Below are 26,596 nucleotides of genomic sequence, written 5' to 3'. Positions count from 1 at the left end.
AACAATTCTGTGTGAATCTGATAACTAGAATGTGTCGACTTTCCAAGATACATTATGTCGTCCTATCATCAGATATAATGTCCCAGACAACATCTGATCTGACATCATATTCTTTAAGTACCAGATACTTTCAACTGGTTATTGTTCCATTCCTCAACCTTTTAATTATACCATACTTTTTCTGTGGTACGAAGGGCTTTCCAAGAGTCCATTCAGCAGAGTGGAGAGAAAAGGGAGAAAGCTTTCCAAGAGTCCATTCAGCAGAGTGGAGAGAAAAGGGAGAAAGCTTTCCAAGAGTCCATTCAGCAGAGTGGAGAGAAAAGGGAGAAAGCTTTCCACGAGTCCATTCAGCAGAGTGGAGAGAAAAGGGAGAAAGCTTTCCAAGAGTCCATTCAGCAGAGTGGAGAGAAAAGGGAGAAAGCTTTCCAAGAGTCCATTCAGCAGAGTGGAGAGAAAAGGGAGAAAGCTTTCCAAGAGTCCATTCAGCAGAGTGGAGAGAAAAGGGAGAAAGGTATTTATGGGGGGGGGGGGGGGTCATAAACCTAACATCATGACAACTGGGTGGGGTGAATATATTTTATATGGCATACATGATTTTTTGTTTACTAGTAAATAGTAACCGACAGCAAAGTGTGTTTAAATAATTTCTAACTTGTTCACAATTTCTGCTAGTTAGGTTTTTAGCTTGCTTGAGCCTGCTAACAGAGGAGTGTTAAGTCAACTGTTTCCATACAAGTTTCATTTTAAAACATTTAGCTTACAAAGGAGTTAAATATAACTGCTTAACTATTTATCTGTACATGGAATTGGAATTTTTTTCCTAGTCTTTACAGGAAGTGCCTGTGGCATTTATCTAAAGTGTGGAGACATTTCACTACAGCTAATGTAGAAGGAAAAACTGTGTACATTTGCAAATACTGTGCCAAATCATATGGGAAGAATGCAACAAAGATGCAGAAACTGGCCAAGTGCATAAAGTTCCCTCAGCGCTCACAAGCAACCCCTGACAAGTCCCTCTACTTCTATTAGAGGTGAAAAATATGAATCAGACACCTTATCGATAGCAACAGCTCATGGTCCTCCTGGAATCAGAAGTTTGACTCAATGGAGGAATGTAGTCAGAGAAATGCAGACGAATGTCTTGCTCGAGCAGTGTATGCAACTGGTTCACCTCTGATGCTCAAAGGCAATGTGTATTGGAAGAGAATTCTGAATGTTTTTTGCCCAGCATACACCCACCCAAGACACGTCAGTCACTACATTACAGATGAGCTGAAGGCAGTCAATGACGTTGGACCACAAAAGGTATTTGAACTGATCAGACAATGCTGTGAACATGAAGGCTGCTTGGTCTAAAGTGGAGGAGCCCTACCCTCACATCACACACACCCGTTGGGGTGGTGTTTTCATGTTTGACAGTTTCCTGGAGGGGAGTCTTGCCAAGAAATGGCCATCAGTCAGTCGATATAGACAGCCCCATCAAGAGGATCCTTCTGGATGATGTATTTTGGGAGAGCGTGGTAAGCAGCCTGAAGCCTATAGCAGTAGCCATTGCACAGATTGAGGGAGACAATACCATCCTGTCTGATGTTCAGACTCAGCTTGCAGATGTAAGAAGAAATCCGTACTGCCCTGCCCCCTTCACTGTTGCTCCAAGCAGAGGAAACTACAGTCATCAATAAGCGTGAAGATTTCTACCTGAAGCCCATACACGCCGCATAGTACATGTTGGACCCAAAGTATGCTGGCAAGTGCATCCTGTCTGGTGCAGAGATCAACAAGGCATATGGTGTCATCACTACTGTGTCTCGACAGGACAAGGTTCTTGGCAGTCTGGCGAAGTACACTTCCAAGCAAGGGCTTTGGGATGGAGATGCAATATGGCAGTCGTGCCAACATCTCATCAGCCACCTGGTGGAAGGGACTTTGTGGATCTGAGGCTCTTTCCCCCCTCTTGCCTCCATCAACCTCCAAATCCAACCAACATCAGCCACCTCAGAGCGCAACTGGTCCTTGTTTGGGAACACACACACATACACCAAAGCACACAACAGGCTGATCAATACAAGGGTTGAAAAATTGGTAGCCATCTGGGCAAATGAGACTTTTTGAGCCTGACAACGAGCCATCCTCAACCAGGTTGGAAAGTGAGTGAAGATGAGGCTTCAAGAGGTGGATATTGAGGAGGTCCAGGGAGAAGACATGGAAGCCTGAGAGGAAGACAGTCTAGAAACGAAAGCTTTTGTTATCATTTTACAGATGTTTTAAACATTTTGGGGATTTGCGATGGATCATTGGGGATTTTTCAATATTCCATTTATTTTGTTGTCCAGTGAAATCATCCCATGTGAAGAGTCACCTAATTTAATTAAAGTTCAAGTCATAACTAAAGTTGTTTTTATTTCTATTGGAAGGATTTAATCATTTGCAATCCTGTCCGTTTATGATAAGGTTTATGTTTCTGTCTCCATATGATATGGTAAATATATCCAATGCAAAAAACATCTACATTTAAATAGTATTAATATTAATTTGAAAATATTTCCATTAATTCCCATATATTCCTGCTAATTCCCACAAAGTTTTCACCTCTGAATATTCCCCAAAATGTGGAACCCTAGTCTTTACATCCTAATGCAGCTGAAGAATGGCATGCCATCCAGGGTCCTCTCCAAATACTACCGCTGCATCAAGAGCATCCTGACTGGTTGCATCAGGACCTGGTACCAGAACTGCGCTGTCCCGGACAGCAAGGCCCTCCAGTAAGAGGTGAAGACGGCCCAGTAAGTCACTGGGACCATGCTCCCACCCATCTAGGACATCTACTCAAAACGGTGCGTGAGGAAGGCCCGTAGCATCAAGGAACCCACACACCCAGCCACACCTGTTCACTTACTTACCATCAGGCAGATCGTGTCACAGCATGAAGTCTGATAACTATCTACAAGCCATCAAAGTGCTGAACACTTGAACTGGAATGACTATCTGCTCTCATTTGCCACATCATAGCGCACATGCCAGAACTACTGCTACCAGTATCACACCCGGACATGATTGGGAGTCCCATAGGGTGGTGCACAATTGGCCCAGCGTCGTCTGGGTCAGGGTGTGGCCGTCATTGTAAATAACAGTTTGTTCTTAACCGACTTACCTAGTTTAATAAAGAAACTGCGTGTCCCCTATCTCATTGGATACATTCCTCTGCCCAGACGTTGCGGACGTATGCCCGATCTTAGAACGCCTGGATAGGCATTTTTAGCATCCTATCCACAGCATATGTTATAGCAATTTGTCAGTCGATGTGGTACTCAACCATTGGTTGATTCATGCAACATCTGAGCAAGGGAATGCGACCATTATGCTGTCAAACACACAAGTCTGGAGAGATGATCATCTTCCTCAAAAGTGAGAAACAAATACTAGATGAAAAGCCGAAATTTGTATAACATTTGCATTTAAAGTACTCGATTTTTGACATTTCAAATTCTATAAAATGTTATATTTTCACATACTGAAAATGCCTACTATTTAGAAAGCAAGTCTAGGTATTCGGACACATATCCAATATGTACCGGTGACAGCGTAGTAAAGACAAGCCATTTCAGTTGTGAGAACATGGTTTGCCCTGTGTATTTGTATGAGTCCTCGAGGGTGAATTCAGATCATTTACACAGTTTCTTATTACAACCAAGTCTACGGCAACACCATCCTCCCCTCTTCTACCTCACATTCAGGAGGCCATTGACAGACGTGTCTTTCATTTCCTATTAGGCATTAAACGGAAGAAACCAGATTGAAACATGGAGGGACTACTTGAACTCAATTTCAACTTCAAAATGTTTTGCTACGGTGTGCCCTAATGAATATTACCCTGAATACATGCAAGTGTCTCCCTCCCCTCTGTAGCCTTTCCCATTCCTCTATCTCTTGGCTAAGTCAATGGAGCACTGACACTGTGTAGCCAAGCTTCTATGTGCCATGACCATTCTGTCTACAACCATTATATAGCCTAGCTAGTGTAGGTGATGATGGCCTCCTCAGGGCTTTCGAATAACGATAAAGCTCAAAGTTGTAAGCTCACAGTCGCTCTATGGTAGCTACTAAAGATGATGTGAAACTGAGGCATGCGACTATACGCAGGTGTGGACAGACTGTACGACAGACAGACAGACAGACGGCAGTTGTTGCAACTTCAGGTTTTCAGGAAACCACAAAAAAAAAAAGAGATTCTCATGCTGAGAATTTCTGAGCTAGTCTTACTCTACACACAGAGACATGACAACACATGGAAACACAAATAGGAATTCACAGATAAGCCTAAATCAACCAGAAGCTTATGGAAGGGAAGACATACACTATATACACAAAAGTATGTGGACACCCCTTCAAATTAGTGGATGCGACCATTTCAGCCACACCCGTTGCTGACAGGTGTATGAAATCAAGCACACCGCCATGCAATCGCCATAGACAAACATTGGCAGTAGAATGGCCTTACTGAAGAGCTCAGTGACTTTAAACATGGCACAGTCATAGGATGCCGCCTTTCCAACAAGTCAGTTTGTTAAATTTTTGCCCTGATAGAGCTGCCCCGGTCAACTGTAAGTGTTGTTTTTGTGAAGTGTAAAAAAAAAAAAAAAAGTTGTCTGTCCTCAGTTGCAACACTCATTACAGAGTTTCAAACTGCCTCTGGAAGCAACGTCAGCTTAAGAACTGTTCGTCGGGAGCATCATGAAATGTTTCCATGGCCAAGCAGCCGCACACTAGCCTACACAGAGCCCTGACCTCAACCCCATTGAACACCTTTGGGATGAATTGGAACGCCGACTGTGAGCCAGGGTCAACCTAAGTGCACAACCTCACTAATGCGCTAGAGGCTGAATGGAAGCAAGTCCCCGCAGCGATGTTCCAACCTCTAGTGGAAAGCCTTCCCAGAAGAGTAGAGGCTGTTACAGCAGCAAAAGGGGGGGCAACTCCATATTAATGCCCATAATTTTGGAATGAGATGTTGGATGAGCAGGTGTCCACATATCTTTGGTCATGTAGTGCCTCTGGCTAGTTAGCTACATCTACAGATCATGTTTGAGATAAAACTGTTCCGTCTCTACGGCCATTAGTCCCATCGCCTAGCTAGTCTACTTAGGTTATGGGGTTGAGGATAAATCTCAAAGTTGTGTCCCAAAAGGCCCCATATTCCCCCCTCAGTGAAATACTTGCCCTGGTCAAATGTCATACAGTATATAGGGAATATGGGGCCATTTGGGAGACAGCTCTAGTCTGAATGAGGAGTAGACTGCCCAGGGTTGATCTCCCCCTTGTGGATGACATCCACCACACTAGTAGTCTGTGTATTGGTTGGACCACCAGAATGGTGCAGAACTCAGAGAGTTCAACCAAAACACAGACTACGTTGTGTCCCAAAGCTACCTCCAGAACCGACCTTGGCACTCCCAGTTAAGCCTAGACCAGAGACAGACTCAGAGCGTGTGTGTGTGTGTGTGTGTGTCGCAATAACTCAGAGCTCAGTGTGCGTGTCGCTCTATGGTAGATAATAAAGATGTGAAACTGAGGCACGTGACGATATGCAGGTGTGGACAGACTGACTGGCAGACAGATATCTGGCGGTTGTTGCAACTTCAGGTTTTCAGGAAACCACAAAAAGACCCGAGATTTCCTCATTCTGAGAATTTCTGAGTTACTGTTAACGTTACCCTACACAGAGACTTGACAACACATGAGGTGGAAATTTAAATTCACAAATAAAAGTACGCCTAAGCAACCGGAAGAAAATTCAAGGGGAGATAATGTTTTGCAACGCTTACATGTGCTGGCTGCACGCTTATGTTTATTATGTAACCTTCGCTATGACCATACTATTATCAAATTACATTATGAAACTTTTCGCATGCAACAATCAGATTACAACAGAAAACATGTGGCAATATTATTTGACGCATGCTAGAACAATGACAACATAGCTTTTTTCCCCTACATTATGAAAGAACACGGAAACATTGTGCAAGTAAAGACTGGCTGCACGCATACATCTCTGCCACGACAAGTGGTTGGCTAGCCGAGTTGTTCTCATCGTGGAGTTGACATACCCAGCTAGAGGTTGTCATGTGAGCGCTGTCATTACGTCTGACAAAGAAAAACAGTGTTGTCTCTCTTTTTCTTCTCCACTTAAGTTCCACAACAGTCGTATCTTACCCTCTTCTCCGATCGCGTGTACGGAAGAATCGGTCTGATATTCGGGTGAAAACCCCAGCCAGGGCCGGCATGTACACACAGTATCGCAGCCTCCTCCACGTTATGGGAGCCGCCATCTTTACAGCCGTTCTTCTTCGGTGGGGTTTATCAGCGGTTGGCATCCAACGTTATGGTGCATTACCGCCACCTACTGTACTGGAGTGTGGGCCAGAGACACGGAGAAACTAAACACTATCTGCCAGCCAAGTTGCTCTTAAAAAAATATAAATATTTGAGACTATATCTAAGGACGTTCTACTCAATATAATCTTTAAACTAATCTATTGTATCCCCTTCTCCCTCATATTAGATCTCAGCCTCTCTCTTTCCCTCTGATACTGTAGCGATATATGCTCCACGGTCTCTGTTTCCTGGCAATAATCACACTTTCCACGTTGGATGCTTTCCTATCACATTTAAGGACTTATTCAACTGCCTGCCGTCCTCTCCCCAACTTTCCTCTGTACTAGAAATAAATGCCTTCCCTTAGTTTCTCTATTCCCCTGCTCCCGCCATCTCTGCACCATCGCTGTCCATATTAGGCTTTTTGCATCTGCCTTGTTCATTTAAACTACAACCTCAACATCCCCACTTCTAAGTGCTTGTTTAGCCAGTACATCAACTGAGATCTAGCCTTTCCAATGAGGTCTGAGCTGCCGAACCATACGCTATACTGCCATAGTCTATTACAGATTGGATCAATGCAACATACATGGTCCTCAATGAGGAACGCCCATCCCTCCACTCCTTCCCTGCCAGACAGCACATCACATATAGCACCTTCTTACACGTTCCCACCACTCTCTCAATGTGTTCTGCTCAGGTCAGCCTAGTGTCAAAGTATACCCCAAGGAATCTGAATGCCCCCAAGTTTCTCCCATATAACCTCAAGCGTACCTCATCTCACACCTTCCTCCTGGTAAAGAACACTGTCTGAGTTTTCTGAGAACAGAGAACCTAAATCCCCACTGCTCTACCTCATCAATTGCTTCCTGTAACTTCCTGACTATGTATGGCACATTTCTTCCCCACTTCCATAAGGCCCCATCATCTGCAATTAACGACCTCCCAAAATCCGTCTGTACCTGAGCGTAAACGTACCCCTGCGGTGTACCGTTATCCACCAGGTAGCTGCCTGAGAGACTTCCCCACACTCACCTGGATAGAACTCCAAACAGGAAATCCTTTATCCAGTTGTACATTCTTCCTCCTACCCCCATAATATCAAGCTTAATTAACAACCCCTCCTTCCACATCATATCATACGCCTTCTCCACATCAAGAAAGACAGCTACAACAATCTCCATGTTCACCTGAGCCTTCCTGACCTCTGCTTCTAAGCAGAGCACTGGGTCCATAGTTCCCCTCCCGTTCCATAATCTTACATACATGTGATGTTAAAGCTATTGACCCTACTTGTTGGCCTCGTTGGATCCTTCCCTGGCTTCCGAATTGGTACAACTACTGCCTCCTTCCAGATGCCTGGTAGTTTTCACTCCTCATACACTCTGTTGTACAACACCAATACCTTATCCAGTTCCTCATCACTAAGATGGGCCAACATAACATAGCACACCTCATCTGTCCCAGGTGAAGTTAACTCAGCCTTACCTATTGCCCTTTTCATCTCTGCCATAGTATATGGTAAATTCAACTCATCATTTACATCCTCTCTCCTATCCAGCACTCCAGGATGCTCCTCTCTCATTCCCTCTCTCTCCCTTTACCCCTCCTCTGACAAATTTGCCAAGCTATGCACTTTGGCAATCATCTCTGCCTTCTCCTCATCTGTTAGTGCCACATCCTCCCCACTCGTCAACACTGGATAATCACACTCCCTTCTGACCCCACTCATCCTCTTAATTATTCCCCACAATTCTCCCACAGGTGTCGCCCTTCCAAATAGTGTCACAGAACCAACGCCAACATGCCCTCTTTGCCTGACGGATAGTTATCCTCACCAGGGCCTGCTTAAACTGAATGAGATGTTGGACGTTATGCGTCCTTTTTAGTACTTTAAATGCCTTGTTCTTACTCCGCACCATTTCCCCACACTCCTCCGTCCACCGTGGGACTGCTTTCCTCCTCCTCCTCCTCCTCCCTGAACTCTTAGGTATAGCCTCAGTAGCTGCCCCCACTAAAGCTGTTCTCACCCAGTTATTCATACAATCCACATCCCCTCTCATATTCACCCGAGCCATCACCTGCTCACTCAGCTCCTGAAAACGATCCCACTTTGCGAGTTGGGGTGTTGTCGGGTTAATCTGAAAGACAGGTTAAGCAGCTCACGCACACTGCGTCGCGCGCGCTTGTCCTAGTTCCTGTTTCCACTGCCTGGCTGTTCTTCAGTGGGCTCACTCTGCCAAGTTAGCTGGTCATCCAGGTCTCTTGCGTCTATTCGCCAGCGTTTTTGGTGGCCGACTCAGGAGCGTGACACGCGCGTTCGTGGCTGCTTGTTCGGACTGCGCGCAGACTAAGTCGGGTAACTCTCCTCCTGCCGGTCTCCCAGACCGCTCCCATTCCTTCTCGACCATGGTCTCACATCGCCCTAGACTTCATTACCGGTCTGCCTTTGTCTGCGGGGAAGACTGTGATTCTTGTCGATAGGTTCTCTAAGGCGGCACATTTCATTCCCCTCGCTAAACTTCCTTCCGCTAAGGAGACGGCACAAATCATCATCGAGTGTTCAGAATTCATGGCCTCCCGTTAGAAGGCCGTTTCAGACAGAGGTCCGCAATTCACGTCACAGTTTTGGAGGAGTTCTGTCGTTTGATTGGTGCTTCCAAACATCCACCTGCCTACTCCATCCACTGACACCTCCACCTCCCTCCCGCCTACTGTTCATACTATGGGGTAATGATCACTCCCTACTGTTGACTCCTCCCATAACTCCCACTCACAGTTTCCTGCCATCACACTAGATACCAGAGTGAGGGCCAAGGTAGAGCCTTTCCCTGTGGCTACATCAATCCTGGTCCCTCGGCCATCATTCAGGCGCCCAAGATCTTTCATTTCTATCATACATACTTTCCATCACTTGGCCATTTCCATCCATCCGTTCCACCTTCCCCCAGAGCGTGTTGTGGGCATTAAAATCACCACACCACATTACTTTACTTCTATCCGGCCCTCCACCCTCTCCAGCATTTCCAGGTCCAATATCTGACACGGATTATAGTAGTTCCACTATCACCCCTCCTCTCAGTCACACCTCCACCACCATATATTCCTGTTCAATACCTTTGCCTAGCATCCTGTAGGGAAGTGCCCCCCCCCCCCCCCCCCACTCGTCCGAGTAGTATTATGCCTTTTGTTTGTTAAGTATCTTACTGGAAAAAACTCTGTTTTCGTGTTTTGGGTCCTCATTCAGACTGCTGCCTCCTCCTCCTCCTCCCTGAAACTGAACATGAGCCTGGCGGATGCCATCTCTGTCCCTACGAATCAATACACATCCCTGTATAATAAGCCATGTTTCTTGCACACAAATCACATCATGCTTAGCTGGAATCGCCACAATGAACTGCTTGAACTCCTGCCCATTAGCCAACATGCTTCGAGCATTCCATTCCACCATACTGTCTACAAGGAGCAAAGTGATCATGTTGTTTTTACATGGGTATTGTGAATGTGAACTGTGTTTGCGTGTGATCGTGGATGTATTAATTCCGCCGATTCTGTTGAAAAACATTTCTTAAATGGAAGCAAACGGAACGGGATAAACATACCTGAATTTATCAAATGGAAACTCACATTTGTAACTGTTAGACTAATGATTACGCCCTAGATCAGCTAGATGCAGGCAAGAGTATACAAGGCGGTATTAAATGTGTCACTGGCTGTCACCTTGATTACTCAAAATTCTCTCAACCTGTGCACATAGAAGGCCAGCACCCCGGAATTGCTTCTTCACTGTTGATGTTGAGACTGGTGTTTTGTGGGTACTATTTAATGAAGCTGGCAGTTGAGGACTTGTGAGGCATCTGTTTCTCAAACTAGACACTCTAATGTACTTGTCCTCTTGCTCAGTTGTGCACCGGGGCCTCCCACTCCTCTTTCTATTCTGGTTTGAGCCAGTTTGCACTGTTCTGTGAAGGGAGTAGTACACAGCATTGTACGAGATCTTCAGTTTCTTGGCAATTTCTCGCTTGGAATAGCCTTCATTTCTCAGAACAAGAATAGACTGATGAGTTTAAGAAGAATGGTCTTTGTTTCTGTCCATTTTGAGCCTGTAATCGAACCCACAAATGCTGATGCTCCAGATACTCAACTAGTCTAAAGGCCAGTTTTATTGCTTCTTTAATCAGTACAACAGTTTTCAGCTGTGTTAACATAATTTCAAAAAGGTTTTCTAATGATCAATTAGCCTTTTAAAATGATAAACTTGGATTAGCTAACACAGCGTGCCATTGGAACACATGAGTAATGGTTGCTGATACTGGGCCTCTGCACGCCTATGTAGATATTCCATTTGAAAAATCAGCGGTTTCCAGCTACAATAGTCATTTACAACAATAGCAATGTCTACGCTGTATTTCTGATCAATTTGATGTTATTTTAATTGACAAAAAAAATGTGCTTTTCTTTCAAAAACAAGGACATTTCTAAGTGACACCAAACTTTTGAACAGTAGTGTACGTTGCAAACTTTCCTTCATAGGCCAGGTTGTAGTGACATCACAATGGGTATAGGGAACATCTGAGTGTCATTCAGTAGTCTAAACCTATCCGTGTTACATTGAGCTGGGTGAATGGAATATGAATGACAGTCATCCAATATGCTGACATAGAAAATAAGGCCATGCTCATAATAGTTTAAAAAAGCATCCTCGTTAATCATAAACGGCACCGACGGCCACTGACATTTCTATGTGTATATAGACGGAACAAAAATATAAATGCAACATGCAACAATTTATATGATTTTATTGAGTTACAGTTCATATAAGTCAATTGAAATAAATTAATTGGGCCCTAATCTATGGATTTCACATGACTGCAAATACAGATAAGCATCTCTTGGTCACAAATACCTTGGATCAGAAAACCAGTCAGTATCTGGTGTGACACATCTTCTTCGCATAGAGTTGATCAGGCTGTTGATTGTGGCCTGTGGAATGTTGTCCCACTCTTCTTCAATGGCTGTGCGAAGTTGCTGGATACTGGCGGGAACTGGAACACGTTGTCGTACACATTGATCCAAAGCATCCCAAACATGCTCAATGGGTGATATTTCTGCTGAGTATGCAGGTCATGGAGAACTGGGATATTTTCAGCTTCCAGGAAATGTGTACAGATCCTTGTGACATGGGGCCGTGCAGTATCATGCTGAGACATGGGTTGATTGCGGCCGATGAATGACATGACAATGGGCCACAGGATCTCCTTGTGGTATCTCTGTGCATTCAAATTGCCATCAATAAAATGCAATTGAGTTCGTTGTCTGTAGCTTATTCCGGCCCATACCATAACCCCAACGCCACCAGTCTACGGTTGCAAACCCACAGTTTCATTAGCTGTCCGGGTGGCTGGACTCAGACGATCCCGCAGGTAAAGAAACAGGATATGGAGGTCCTGGGCTGGTAAAGAAACAGGATATGGAGGTCCTGGGCTGGTAAAGAAACAGGATATGGAGGTCCTGGGCTGGTAAAGAAACAGGATATGGAGGTCCTGGGCTGGTAAAGAAACAGGATATGGAGGTCCTGGGCTGGTAAAGAAACAGGATATGGAGGTCCTGGGCTGGTAAAGAAACAGGATATGGAGGTCCTGGGCTGGTAAAGAAACAGGATATGGAGGTCCTGGGCTGGTAAAGAAACAGGATATGGAGGTCCTGGGCTGGTAAAGAAACAGGATATGGAGGTCCTGGGCTGGTAAAGAAACAGGATATGGAGGTCCAGGGCTGGTAAAGAAACAGGATATGGAGGTCCTGGGCTGGTAAAGAAACAGGATATGGAGGTCCTGGGCTGGTAAAGAAACAGGATATGGAGGTCCAGGGCTGGTAAAGAAACAGGATATGGAGGTCCTGGGCTGGTAAAGAAACAGGATATGGAGGTCCTGGGCTGGTAAAGAAACAGGATATGGAGGTCCTGGGCTGGTAAAGAAACCGGATATGGAGGTCCTGGGCTGGTAAAGAAACAGGATATGGAGGTCCTGGGCTGGTAAAGAAACAGGATATGGAGGTCCTGGGCTGGTAAAGAAACAGGATATGGAGGTCCTGGGCTGGTAAAGAAACAGGATATGGAGGTCCAGGGCTGGTAAAGAAACAGGATATGGAGGTCCAGGGCTGGTAAAGAAACAGGATATGGAGGTCCTGGGCTGGTAAAGAAACAGGATATGGAGGTCCTGGGCTGGTAAAGAAACCGGATATGGAGGTCCTGGGCTGGTAAAGAAACCGGATATGGAGGTCCTGGGCTGGTAAAGAAACAGGATATGGAGGTCCTGGGCTGGTAAAGAAACAGGATATGGAGGTCCTGGGCTGGTAAAGAAACAGGATATGGAGGTCCTGGGCTGGTAAAGAAACAGGATATGGAGGTCCTGGGCTGGTAAAGAAACAGGATATGGAGGTCCTGGGCTGGTAAAGAAACAGGATATGGAGGTCCTGGGCTGGTAAAGAAACAGGATATGGAGGTCCTGGGCTGGTAAAGAAACAGGATATGGAGGTCCTGGGCTGGTAAAGAAACAGGATATGGAGGTCCTGGGCTGGTAAAGAAACAGGATATGGAGGTCCTGGGCTGGTAAAGAAACAGGATATGGAGGTCCTGGGCTGGTAAAGAAACAGGATATGGAGGTCCTGGGCTGGTAAAGAAACAGGATATGGAGGTCCTGGGCTGGTAAAGAAACAGGATATGGAGGTCCTGGGCTGGTAAAGAAACCGGATATGGAGGTCCTGGGCTGGTAAAGAAACTGGATATGGAGGTCCTGGGTTGGCATGGTTACACGTGGTCTGCATTTGAGGCCGGTTGGATGTATAAAATGGCGCAGGAAGAAATGGCAGCAGTTTTACCAATTGTGCTATTATGTGGGTTTTTTTGCATTATTTGTAACTTATTTTGTACATAATGTTTCTGCAACCGTATCTTACGGCAAAAAAAGATCTTCTGGACATCAGGACACGGATCACTCACCTCGGATTAGACAAAGAGCTTCTGGGTATCAGGACAGTGATCACTCACCTCGGATTAGACAAAGAGCTTCTGGATATCAGGACACCGATCATTCACCTCGGATTAGATGAAGATTTTTGCTTCAGTAAGCAAGACGCACAGGACGTTCTCCAAACACCCGACAGGGCCAACATCCCCGTTATTTGCAAGAGGAAGAAACGCAGGTACAGAGGACACAGAGCGGGATGCCTCGTGAGGACACGCAGAAGGCGAGTGGGAAAGCTGCCGTTACTGTTAATATTACTCGCCAATGTGCAATCATTGGACAATAAATTAGATGAGGTACGATCACGAATATCCTACCAATGGGACATCAAAAACTGTAATATCCTATGTTTCACAGAATCATGGCTGAATGACAACATGGATATTCAGTTAGCGAGATACAAGCTGCACCGGCAAGATAGAACAGCACACTCCGGTAAGAAAAGAGGGGGAGGTCTGTGAATATTTGTAAACAACAGCTGGTGCACGAAAGGAAGTCTCTAGATTTTGCTCACCTGAAGTAGAGTATATTATGATAAATTGCAGGCCACACTACTTGCCTAGAGAGTGTAACTATACTTTTCGTGGCTGTTTATTTACCATCACAGACAGATGCTGGCACTAAGACCGCACTCAGTCAGCTGTATAAGGAAAAAAGGAAACCACTCACCCAGAGGTGGCGCTCCTAGTGGCCAGAGACTTTAATGCAGGGAAACTTAAATCAGTTCTACCAAATGTCTATCAACATGTTAAATGTGCAACCAGAGGGAAAACAATTATAGATCACCTGTACTCCACACACAAAGCTCTCCCTAACCCTCCATTTGGTAAATCCGATCACAACTCTATCCTCCTGATTTCTGCTTACAAGCAAAAATTAAAGCAGGAAGCACCAGTGACTCGGTCAATAAAAAAGTGGTCAGATGAAGCAGATGATAAGCTACAGGACTGTTTTGCTATCACAGACTGGAACATGTTCCGGGATTCTTCCAATGGCATTGAGGAATACACCACATCAGTCACTGGCTTTATCAATAAGTGCATCGAGGATGTTGTTCCCGCAGTGACTGTACGTAGATACCCCAACCAGAAGTCATGGATTACTGGCAACATTCGCACTGAGCTAAAGAGAGAGCTGCCGCTTTCAAGGTGCGGGACTCTAACCTGGAAGCTTACAAGAAATCCTGCTATGCCCTGCAACGAACCATCAAACAGGCAAAGCATCAATACAGGGCTAAGATTGAATCATACTACACCGGCTCCGACACTCATCTTATGTGGCAGGGCTTGCAAACTATTACAGGCTACAAAGGGAAGCACAGCTGCAAGCTACCCAGTGACACAAGCCTACCAGACGAGCTAAATCACTTTTATGCTCGCATTGAGGCAAGCAACACTGAGGCATGCATGAGATCATCAGCTGTTCCGGACGACTGTGTGATCACGCTCTCCATAGCTGACGTGAGTAAGACCTTTAAACAGGTCAACATACACAAGGCTGCGGTGCCAGATGGATTACTAGGACGTGCGCGCTCCGGGCATGTGCTGACCAACTGGCAGGTGTCATCACTGACATTTTCAACATGTCCCTGATTGAATTTGTAATACCAATATGTTTCAAGCAGACCACCATAGTTCCTGTGCCCAAGAACACAAAGGCAACCTGCCTAAATGACTACAGACCCGTAGCCATGAAGTGCTTTGAAAGGCTGGTAATGGCTCACATCACATTATTATCCCACACATCTGTTTATAGAACCATGATGAAACCTGTAGGAAACGTTATGTTGAAGTACTAAAATTCCCACAGTAGAATGTTGCTTCTTAATAATGTTCTCTGAACCAACACACCTGAACACTGAACACACTCTTAACAAAATATAGGAGAGAGTTTTGTCGATGCTGAGAACGGAATGTATATGTTTCTAAATAGCATTCTTAGAACATTCTCTGAATATTACTAAAGTTTTCTTGTGTTTTTTAGGAAACATTTTCTTCACTTTCTGATAACAGAATGTATGTTTTTAAATAACATTCTTCATTCAAAAGACACTCGTACATCTGAGCAATCTTTTTTTCAGGTGCATGGTAACATTTGAACAAGATGAAGGAAAAAGGAAACCGCACACTGATCTTGGTAGTATCACTGATCTTGGTAGTATCACTGATCTTGGTAGTATCACTGATCTTGATAGTATCACTGATCTTGATAGTATCACTGATCTTGATAGTATCACTGATCTTGATAGTATCACTGATCTTGGTAGTATCACTGATCTTGGTAGTATCACTGATCTTGATAGTATCACTGATCTTGATAGTATCACTGATCTTGGTAGTATCACTGATCTTGATAGTATCACTGATCTTGGTAGTATCACTGATCTTGGTAGTATCACTGCTCTTGGTAGTATCACTGATCTTGGTAGTATCACTGATCTTGATAGTATCACTGATCTTGATAGTATCACTGATATTTAATAAGCTTATGTATCGGCCTTCTTCAGAGCTTTTGTGTGTTTTTTAAAATTAGCACCCTTATGTAGACCTAGCCCTGCCCACATCCGTTCCACACATGGAAAGAGGTTGGAGGCGAAGGAAAAACAAAGAAGTGCTACCAAATATAACAATATGTATTTTATAAATATTCAAATAAAGTGTGTAAATAAGACGTATTAAACACGTCTGGAAAACCAAAATGAGGACATAGACCTACCGAGCAAGTTTTCATTAATCATTGGGTACATTGTACGAAAAACAGAGTAATCTTAAATAGGAGTATAATTCATGTTCAAATTCACAACATAACATTCATAGACATTTCATCATTAAGTCCTTTAGGAAATAATGTCTGGAGGGTGAAAATACAAAACATTCTATTTTACTCAGAGTATTATTGATATCACCTCCCCTGTCTGATATCTTCACTTTCTCTATGCCACAACATCTAAAAGGTTTTACGTCCTGCTTTAGATCATTAAAATGTACTGCGATTGGATAATCCCTGTTGTTTCTCCTGATTGAACTTTTATGTTCAAATCAAATCAAATCAAATTTATTTATATAGCCCTTCGTACATCAGCTGATATCTCAAAGTGCTGTACAGAAACCCAGCCTAAAACCCCAAACAGCAAACAATGCAGGTGTAAAAGCACGGTGGCTAGGAAAAACTCCCTAGAAAGGCCAAAACCTAGGAAGAAACCTAGAGAGGAACCGGGCTATGTGGGGTGGCCAGTCCTCTTCTGGCTGTGCCGGGTAGAGATTATAACAGAACATGACCAAGATGTTCAAATGTTCATAAATGACCAGCATGGTCGAATAATAATAAGGCAGAACAGTTGAAACTGGAGCAGCAGCACAGTCAGGTGGACTGGGGACAGCAAGGAGCCATCATGTCAGGTAGTCCTGGGGCACGGTCCTAGGGCTCAGGTCCTCCGAGAGAGAGAAAGAAAGAGAGAATTAGAGAGAGCATATGTGGGGTGGCCAGTCCTCTTCTGGCTGTGCCGGGTGGAGATTATAACAGAACGTGGCCAAGATGTTCAAATGTTCATAAATGACCAGCATGGTTGAATAATAGTAAGGCAGAACAGTTGAAACTGGAGCAGCGGCATGGCCAGGTGGACTGGGGACAGCAAGGAGTCATCATGTCAGGTAGTCCTGGGACATGGTCCTAGGGCCCAGGCCAGTTGAAACTGGAGCAGCAGCATGGCCAGGTGGACTGGGGACAGCAAGGAGTCATCATGTCAGGTAGTCCTGGGACATGGTCCTAGGGCCCAGGCCAGTTGAAACTGGAGCAGCAGCATGGCCAGGTGGACTGGGGACAGCAAGGAGTCATCATGTCAGGTAGTCCTGGGGCATGGTCCTAGGGCTCAGGTCCTCCGAGAGAGAGAAAGAAAGAGAGAAGGAGAGAATTAGAGAACGCACACACAGAGATTCACACAGGACACCGAATAGGACAGGAGAAGTACTCCAGATATAACAAACTGACCCTAGCCCCTCGACACATAAACTACTGCAGCATAAATACTGGAGGCTGAGACAGGAGGGGTCAGGAGACACTGTGGCCCCATCCGAGGACACCCCCGGACAGGGCCAAACAGGAAGGATATAACCCCACCCACTTTGCCAAAGCACAGCCCCCACACCACTAGAGGGATATCTTCAACCACCAACTTACCATCCTGAGACAAGGCCGAGTATAGCCCACAAAGATCTCCGCCACGGTACAACCCAAGGGGGGCGCCAACCCAGACAGGCTGACCACAACAGTGAATCAACCCACCCAGGTGACGCACCCCCCCAGGGACGGCATGAGAGAGCCCCAGCAAGCCAGTGACTCAGCCCCCGTAACAGGGTTAGAGGCAGAGAATCCCAGTGGAAAGAGGGGAACCGGCCAGGCAGAGACAGCAAGGGCGGTTCGTTGCTCCAGAGCCTTTCCGTTCACCTTCCCACTCCTGGGCCAGACTACACTCAATCATATGACCCACTGAAGAGATGAGTCTTCAGTAAAGACTTAAAGGTTGAGACCGAGTTTGCGTCTCTGACATGGGTAGGCAGACCGTTCCATAAAAATGGAGCTCTATAGGAGAAAGCCCTGCCTCCAGCTGTTTGCTTAGAAATTCTAGGGACAATTAGGAGGCCTGCGTCTTGTGACCGTAGCGTACGTGTAGGTATGTACGGCAGGACCAAATCAGAGAGGTAGGTAGGAGCAAGCCCATGTAATACTTTGTAGGTTAGCAGTAAAACCTTGAAATCAGCCCTTGCTTTGACAGGAAGCCAGTGTAGAGAGGCTAGCACTGGAGTAATATGATCAAATTTTTTGGTTCTAGTCAGGATTCTAGCAGCCGTATTTAGTACTAACTGAAGTTTATTTAGTGCTTTATCTGGGTAGCCGGAAAATAGAGCATTGCAGTAGTCTAACCTAGAAGTGACAAAAGCATGGATTAATTTTTCTGCATCCTTTTTGGACAGAAAGTTTCTGATTTCACTGATCCTCTGTCTGAGAGAACGGGAGGTTTTACCGACATAGCAGAGCCCACATGGACATTTAATAATGTAGATAACATGGGTGGTGTTTACCTACATAACACAGCCCACATGGACATTTAATAATGTAGATAACATGGGTGGTGTTTACCTACATAACACAGCCCACATGGACATTTAATAATGTAGATAACATGGGTGGTGGAACACGTAATGATGTCATTTATTTGGAACCGTTTTCCTGTATGTGGGTGGCAGAAATATTCACACTTCATCATATTGTTGCACTGTGAGTATCCTCTGCATTTAAATAACATTCTTAAAATGTTCTCTGAACATTACTAAGGTTTTCTTGTGTTTTTTTATGGAAAGTTTTCTTAACATTCTCGGAAACAATTTGAGAACATTTAAATAGAACCATGAGGAAACCTGTAGGAAAAGTTATGCTGAAGTACTGAAATTCTCACAGCAGAATGTTGCTTCTTCATGTTCTCTGAGAACATTCCATGTCAAGGCAGTTGGAGAATGTTCCTAGAACATTACCAAAATTGAAATGAAATGTAACTTTTAGGAAACGTTCTGTTAAACTAATGAAATGACAAGAAATGTACGTTTTTTTGTTAAGTTCCTTAAATCTCCTGAGAATGTTCAAAGCCAAGCAACAATCTTGTACCATTCCCAGAATGTTGTGGGAAGGTTGTATGCAAAATAACCATAAGACAATCACACTCTCGCCAAGCTCTAAGGTTCTCAGAACGTTATGTGCTAGCTGGGAGGCTACCCTAAATTGGGTCCCTTTTCTAAATTCTAGCCTGGGCCTACTGTAGGCAAGAAAGCATGAGTCTAAATTGTGTAACGTAAACTCAACCCATTCCGTACAAATGTGCGGAACCGCAACATTCAAATGAGGCTACAAAGAAAACGAATGGGGCTGTAGCGACTGTGTTGACTTTTAAAATCGGGGGTGTGAACTAGGTTTCTATTCAAGCGTTGATCGACATGGTAATGGCTCTATAGTTTTGGAGAAAAGTTGAAAAAACGGACCCCTCCGTGACGTGTCATGTCGTAACGTGCAGCACGCCTAAAGCAACTATTTCTGTCTTACAATCGCTCTCCGCCAGGTGTAGCACTTCTCTCATCGTTTAAAAACAAGAAATGGATAGTGACGGGGTAAGGGGGATACCTAGTCATTTTTTGCGTCATCATTGCATGCGATCATCATTCTCAAAGCCGCTGTTTACTTATAAGATCACTTTAGCACCGCCCTAAAAACCAGATTCAAATTCGACACAAACCTTCAAATAGGTATGTAATGACACATTATATAAACTCTTTATAGTGTTTTATCTACATTTTAGAGGCGATAAGGTCATAAGTTGGACAGATCGAGTGAAAAAAAGGCAATTTTCCCACACAACATCTCTCCTTCTCACTATCACGCATTTCCCACACAACATCTCTCCTTCTCACTATCACGCATTAGTTTCGCTTCCCCACCCGCCATTTTTAAAAAGACCTGACGGAGCTCATTGCCTGCTTGAATTATGCAGAAACAGTCAGCGTTTAGGTCATGTAATTGATTCTGTTGGAAAGGGGAGAACTTGTGCTTTACAATTGTATTGACATTACAGTTGATCTGGAAGTATTACGTTTTTGGTGCATTAAAATAAGGTCAATTGTACGGACCAAGGCGATGTACAAAAGTGATTGAGTTTACGTTATCACTGTTTATCAGTGCGGTCAGCAGTAGGCTAGTAGTTAGAAGTATTGGGCCAGTAATTGAAAGGTTGCTGGTTCGTATTCTCGAGACCACTAGGTGAAAATCGGTCTATGTACCTTTGAGCAGGCACTTAACCCTATTGGCTCTGGATAAGTGTGTCTGCTAAATGACGTGAATGTAAAGTACAGTGTAGGCTAGTTGTCAGTCAGGAATTATGGGTTTCCTCAAGGGTAAATACGCGTCTTCAACTGTTTCATCTTGTCAGGGCGGTGTGGAGGGAAAGGGAGGACTCACCAGCTAATACGGGAATCGCACCGTAAAAGAAGGTCACACACTGATTATTCTTTTGTGTGTATGTGTGTGTGTACTTACTGGAAGAACTTCGGAGCTGAGGAGGTGGAGCCTTACGAATATCAGCTCTAGAGACTACTCGCTGGTCGCTGTAACACAACTACCTCCGTTTGCTGGATAGAGAAAGAAGGACTGAGTATTGTTTATTGTCTATTTCACTTGCTTTGGTAATATAAACATGTTTCCCATGCCAATAGAGCCCTTTGAATTGAATTGAGAGCGAATAAGAATAGAGGGGGGAGGACCCCGAAGTCTTTACCGACAATAGCCTACGGACCCGTTCCTCTGTCGGTTGGAAGAGACAGGAGTTAATGACCAAGTTTATAAATTATTTAACTCGGGGACTTTGGATATTTTCTCCCCCCGGAGAGGAACGCTGGAGCCCGAGACAGGAACCATCTCCAAGGTAAATAAGAAGGCTCCATACCCGGCGCTTTGACCGTTACTCTATGGTGCGTAAAATAGCATTGTGCAATTGGGCAAAACGTTATCATAATGGCGATATGGTGAGCTTTTTGGGCTCGAGCAATTGCCTCTCTAAAACATCCTAGGGAGCCAGCACTACTACGAACAGTAGGCTGTTTATGGCGCAATGCAGATCTGTACTCCTATGTGGGACACACGCCAGGCTATATAGCCTACTCATTCTCCTTATTTCAGATGGCATTGTCCATTTCTGCGTTTTCGTTGTAAGTCATGTTTCTATTCTGTGGCTGGAAGAGTCTCCAGCTTGGCTCAGACGGAGGCCGTGTTTCGCAGATGCATAGCGGGCAGAGTAACAACAAGAGGCGGTCTTGGAGAATGAAGATCCATCCATTATTGTGCCGGGCACGTTCAGTCTCGCTCCAAATGCAACGACCAGCAGCACAGTGAGACCGCCAGACCAGACCCATCCGGGGTAACCTATTTACTGTGAAACCGGAGAACCATAGCCGCTCTGCTGGCGCAAGCAGGCTGCATGGGAATGAGGTTGTTTATTTAGAATGAACCGGGACTCATTCATAAAACTCGGTTTACTGAGAATCCCCCCGGGGGGGCGCAATCGATGGCAATTCAATCGTCTGACGGTATACTGGAGATATAGATAATACATGTTTAATACAGCCTATGATGTACACTGAACAAAATATAAACGCAACATGTTGGTGCCATGTTTATTTAACTAGGCAAGTCAGTTAAGAACAAATTCTTATTTACAATAACGGCCTAGGAACAGTATGCCATGTTCAGGGGTAGAACGACATATTTTTTTACCTTGTCAGCTCGGGGATTCGATCTAGCAATCTTTCCGCCCCAAATATTTCTTGAGTTGAAATTTTAAAAATACAATAAATTTTAAAAACACACAAAAAACGCATTTCTCTACGTGTTTATGCACAAATGTGTTTACCTCCCTGTTAGTGAGCATTTCTCCTTTGTCAAGATAATCCATCCACCTGACAAGTGTGGCATATCAAGAAGCTGATTAAACAGCATGATCATTACACAGGTGCATTTTGTGCTGGGGACAATAAAAGGCCGCTTTAAAATGTGCAGTTTTGTCACACAACACCGCAAATGTCTCAAGTTTTGAGGGTGTGTGCAATCGGCATGCTGACTGCAGAAATGTCCACCAGAGCTGTTGCCAAATAATGTCATGTTAATTTCTCTACCATAAGTTGCCTCCAACGTCTTCGTTTTAGAGAATTTAAGCAGTACATCCAACTGGCCTCACAACTGCAGACCACATTTTTTTTTAAATAAGGTTTTTCAGTTTTTAAAATTTTGTAATACATTTTTCTAAAACCTGCTTTTGCATTGTGGGGTATTGTGTGTAGACGAGGGAAAACAATAATTGAATACATTTTAGAATAAGGCTGTAATGTAACAAAATGTAGAAAAAGTGAAGGGGTCTGAATACTCTCCTAATGCGCTGTGTGTGTATATATATACACTGAACAAAATAGAAACGCAATATTCAACAATTTCAAAGGTTTTACTGAGTTACAGTTCATATAAGATAACCAGTCAATTTAATACATGAATTAGGCCCTAATCTATGGATTTCACATGACTGGGCAGGAGTGCAACCATGTGTGGGCCTGGGATGTTATAGGCCCACCCACTCGGCAGCCAGGCCCACCCACTTGGCAGCCAGGCCCACCCACTTGGCAGCCAGGCCCACCCACTTGGCAGCCAGGCCCACCCACTTGGCAGCCAGGCCCACCCACTTGGCAGCCAGGCCCACCCACTCGGGAGCCAGGCCCACTAACTCGGGAGCCAGGCACAACCAATAAGAAAAAAGGGTTTTATTACAGATATAAATATTCAGACCCTTTGCTATGAGACTCAAAATTGTATTCAGGTTCATCCTGTTTCCATTGATCATCCTCAAGATTTTTCTATAACGTGATTGGAGTACACCTGTGGTAAATTAAATTGATTGGACAGGCACACACCTGTCTATATAATGTCCCACATTGGACAGTGCATTTTTCGGTGCATGTCAAAGCAAAAACCAAGCCATGAGGTCGAAGGAATTGTCCGTGGAGCTCTGAGACAGGATTGTGTCGAGGCACAGATCTATGGAAGGGTACCAAAAAAATATCTGCAGCATCGAAGGTCTCCAAGAACACAGTGGCCTCCATCTTTCTTAAATGGAAGAAGTTTGGAACCACCAAGACATTTTCTAGAGCTGGCCGCCCGGCCAAACTGAGCAATCGGGGGAGAAGAGCCTTGGTCAGGGAGATGACCAAGAACACGATGGTCACTCTGACAGAGCTCAATAGTTTCTCTATGGAGATGGTTGTCCTTCTGGAAGGTTATCCCATCTCTGCAACACTCCACCAATCAGGCCAGATGGAAGTAACTCCTATGTAAAAGGCACATGACAGCCGGCTTGAAGTTTGCCAAAAGGACTCTAAGAACATGAGAAACAAGATGAAACCAAAATTGAACCCTTTGGCATGAATGCCAAGCGTCGCGTCTGGAGGAAACCTGGCACCATCCCTACGGTGAAGCATGGTGGTGGCAACATCATGCTGTGAGGATGTTTTTCAGCGGCAGGGACTGGGAGACTAGTCAGGATTGAGTGAAAGATGAACAGAGCAAAGTACAGAGAGATCCTTGATGAAAACTTGCTCCAGAGCGCTCAGGACCTCGGACTGGGGCGAAGGTTCAACTTACAACAGGACAACGACCCTAAGCACACAGCCAGGACAACGCAGGAGTGGCTTCAGGACAAGTCTCTGAATGTCCTTGAGTGGCCCAGCCAGAGCCCAGACTTGAACCCGATTGAACATCTCTGGAGAGACCTGAAAATAGCTGTGCAGCAATACTCCCCATCCAGCCTGACAGAGCTTGAGAGAATCTGCAGAGAAGAATGTGATACTCCCCAAATACAGGTGTGCCAAGCTTGTGGCGTCATAACCAAGAAGACTCGCGGCTGTAATCGCTGCCAAAGTTGCTTCAACAAAGTCCTGAGTCAAGGATCTGAATACTTATGTAAAGGTGATATTTCAGTTTCTAAAAACCTGTTTTCGCTTTGTCATTATGGGGTATTGTGTGTAGATTGATGAGAGGGGAAAAAACAATTTAATCCATTTTAGAATAAGGCTGTAACTTAACAAAATGTGGAAAAAGTCAAGGTGTCTGACTACATTCCCAAGGCACTGTGTGTGTGTATATGTGTGTTATATATAAATAAAAACACAGTTTGTTATGAATGAAGTTTTTCAATAGAGATAACTCTCACTCTCACTCTCTCTCTGCAGCTGTCTGCAGTGGGTGGTCTCTCTGAGGTCCTCTCTGGACTGCCACTCAGTGTCTTCACTCTGGGAATCACGTCCGCTACCCTACTCCTCCCCTCCTCCCTCACGTCCTCCCCCCTCCTCCCTCACGTCCTCTCCCATCCTCCCCCCACACGTCCTCACCCTTCCTCCTCCCTCACGTCCTCTCCCTTTCTCCTCCCACACGTCCTCACCCTTCCTCCTCCCTACCTCCATCACAACTCACCTCCTCCCCTCGTACCTCCTCCTCCCTCCCTGCTCTGGACCCCCCACCCCTCGGTCAGCAAGCCGAGCAGGGGGGGTCAGGGCGCCATGGTAACCCATAGTAGGCACGACCCCCCCAGCCATGAGCAGCGTTACCCGCCCAGAGGCCAGAGGTCAGGGGTCAGACGTGGACCCCCTGCGCTACAAACCCTTCAGCTCGCACGCACACTACCAACAGGCCAGTTCAACTCTGTCATCATGTGGCAGCTCCACATGTACTATATGCAAACTAGCTAGCCTCTTACTAAATGCTAACCCATCATCATCATTATTCCTCTCAGTCTCAGATGGTTTGTCTAATTGTTATAATTACAGCATCATATATTATAGTTCCTCTGCCAGGTGCTGTATGTATAGTATATTTGATGTACCTACTTAGCATAAATGAAACCATTTGTTATATTAAAATCTATTATTTCCCCCTGTTCCAGGTGCTGTGTGCGGTGCGTAAGTTACAGGAGAGTGGGTTCTACTGGGGTGCAGTGGGGGGTCGTGAGGCCAGCGCTCTGCTCCGCTCCCAGCCCCCCGGGACCTTCCTGGTCCGAGACTCCTCCGACCACCACTACTTCTTCACACTGTCGGTCCAGACGGCTCGCGGGACCAAGAACCTCCGGATCCACAGCCAGGGGGGAAGCTTTTACCTGCAGCCTGACCCCCACTGCACGCACACGCCCCCGCGTTTCGACTGTGTGCTCAAACTGATTGGACACTACATGGGGAAGGAGGGAGGTGGAGGAGGAGATGGGGAGGCCGGGGCCGGGGTAAGGACAGGGGGAGGCATGGCTGCGGCTGCAGGGGAGACTGTGGGGACAGGGAGTTTGTATCTGATCCACTCAGGGGGAGAGAAGGTTCCGTTAGAACTGCGTCGACCCCTCCCCTCCTCCCTGTCCTCCCTCCAGCACCTGTGTAGAAGGACCCTGAACGGACACCTGGGGGGCCCGGATCCCCCCGACACACATCAGCTCCCTCACACTCTAAGAGACTTCTTGGCGGAGTACGATGCTCCCATCTAACACACAGTTCAGTTTGGGGGTTTCCCCGTCTAACAGTTGAGGATAGGATTTGGAGAGGGTAAGCTGATCCTAGATCGATGCCACTGCTTCATATAGGTAGCCATGGATACACCTCTCCTGGAGAGACTGTCAATGGGAGTCAGGAAAACGCTGGGGGTCAGAAGTGATTGCCCTGTCAGCCAGTTAGTCGTTCTCCCAGCGGAAGCTGTGATTGGATAGTCAAAGAGATTACAGTGACGCAGACAGTGAACGTGCTCACAGGCAAGCAAACACACACTTTAGCAGTGGCTATCGGGGTGTTGTCAGAAGGTTTCCTGTGGGTTTGTTGTGCTGCTGAGGAACAGCTCTTTCTATTGATTAGCAGAAGCTTACCTCTCCTCTTTCTCCTGTCTGACATGGAGAGAGAGAGAGAGAGAGAGAGAGAGAGAGAGAGAGAGAGAGAGAGAGAGAGAGAGAGAGAGAGAGAGAGAGAGAGAGAGAGAGAGAGAGAGAGAGAGAGAGAGAGAGAGAGAGAGAGAGAGAGAGAGAGAGAGAGAGAGAGAGAGAGAGAGAGAGAGAGAGAGAGAGAGAGAGAGAGAGAGAGATGGAAGAGAGAAAAGGAGAGAGAGGGTGGGGAGTATGGCAGAGCATGTCAAATGAGGGGCCCATAGCAGAGTGAATGTGTTTGTGTGCATGGTGTCGTACACATTTCCACTGCTGCATGCCAACTAGCATGGCCTCATAGGAAGGTGTGAGGGATCATGGCTGACAACAGCCTCCAGCCTCACACACATAGACACACACAGATAGACATACACACACAGGCATACATACAGCTATACTGCAGCTTTGGAAGCTCTTCTGTTAGAATGTGATGGAGGTGCCCCTGTCTCTCCCTCTTGTCCCCCCCCCCCCCCCACCACATCAACAGGAGTTGTGACAGTGAGTCTGAGCAGACCACTGTTAGTCAGACAAAAGCCCTGGCAGACAACCAAAGCTAACAGTGGATCTTATTATAGTCCCAGGGGGCGGGCAGGCAGACAGACAGGCAGACAGACAGGCAGACCGGGCAGGCAGACAGACAGACAGACAGACAGACGGACCGGACCTGGCGGGCAGGCAG

General features: G+C 45.5%; 1 protein-coding gene and 1 pseudogene across 1 annotated transcript in view; one reads left to right on the top strand and one right to left on the bottom strand.

Moving 5' to 3' along the window:
• The window catches only part of LOC124040387 (CDP-diacylglycerol--glycerol-3-phosphate 3-phosphatidyltransferase, mitochondrial-like), a 36,381-nt gene extending 30,021 nt beyond the window's left edge, over positions 1–6,360 (bottom strand). Inside the window, exon 1 of the mRNA XM_046357532.1 lies at positions 6,211–6,360. Coding sequence (XP_046213488.1) covers positions 6,211–6,326 — 116 coding nt within the window. The 5' untranslated portion in view covers positions 6,327–6,360. The remainder of the gene's footprint in view (positions 1–6,210) is intronic.
• A 14,004-nt stretch (positions 6,361–20,364) lies between these two features.
• Positions 20,365–25,986, top strand: LOC124040384 (annotated as a pseudogene).
• Positions 25,987–26,596: the final 610 nt, after the last annotated feature.

This window comes from Oncorhynchus gorbuscha, linkage group LG07 (genome assembly GCF_021184085.1).
Source record: "Oncorhynchus gorbuscha isolate QuinsamMale2020 ecotype Even-year linkage group LG07, OgorEven_v1.0, whole genome shotgun sequence".
NCBI lineage: Eukaryota > Metazoa > Chordata > Actinopteri > Salmoniformes > Salmonidae > Oncorhynchus > Oncorhynchus gorbuscha.
Note: the sequence above shows the minus strand (reverse complement) of the source record. Positions and strands in the feature narration are given on the sequence as shown.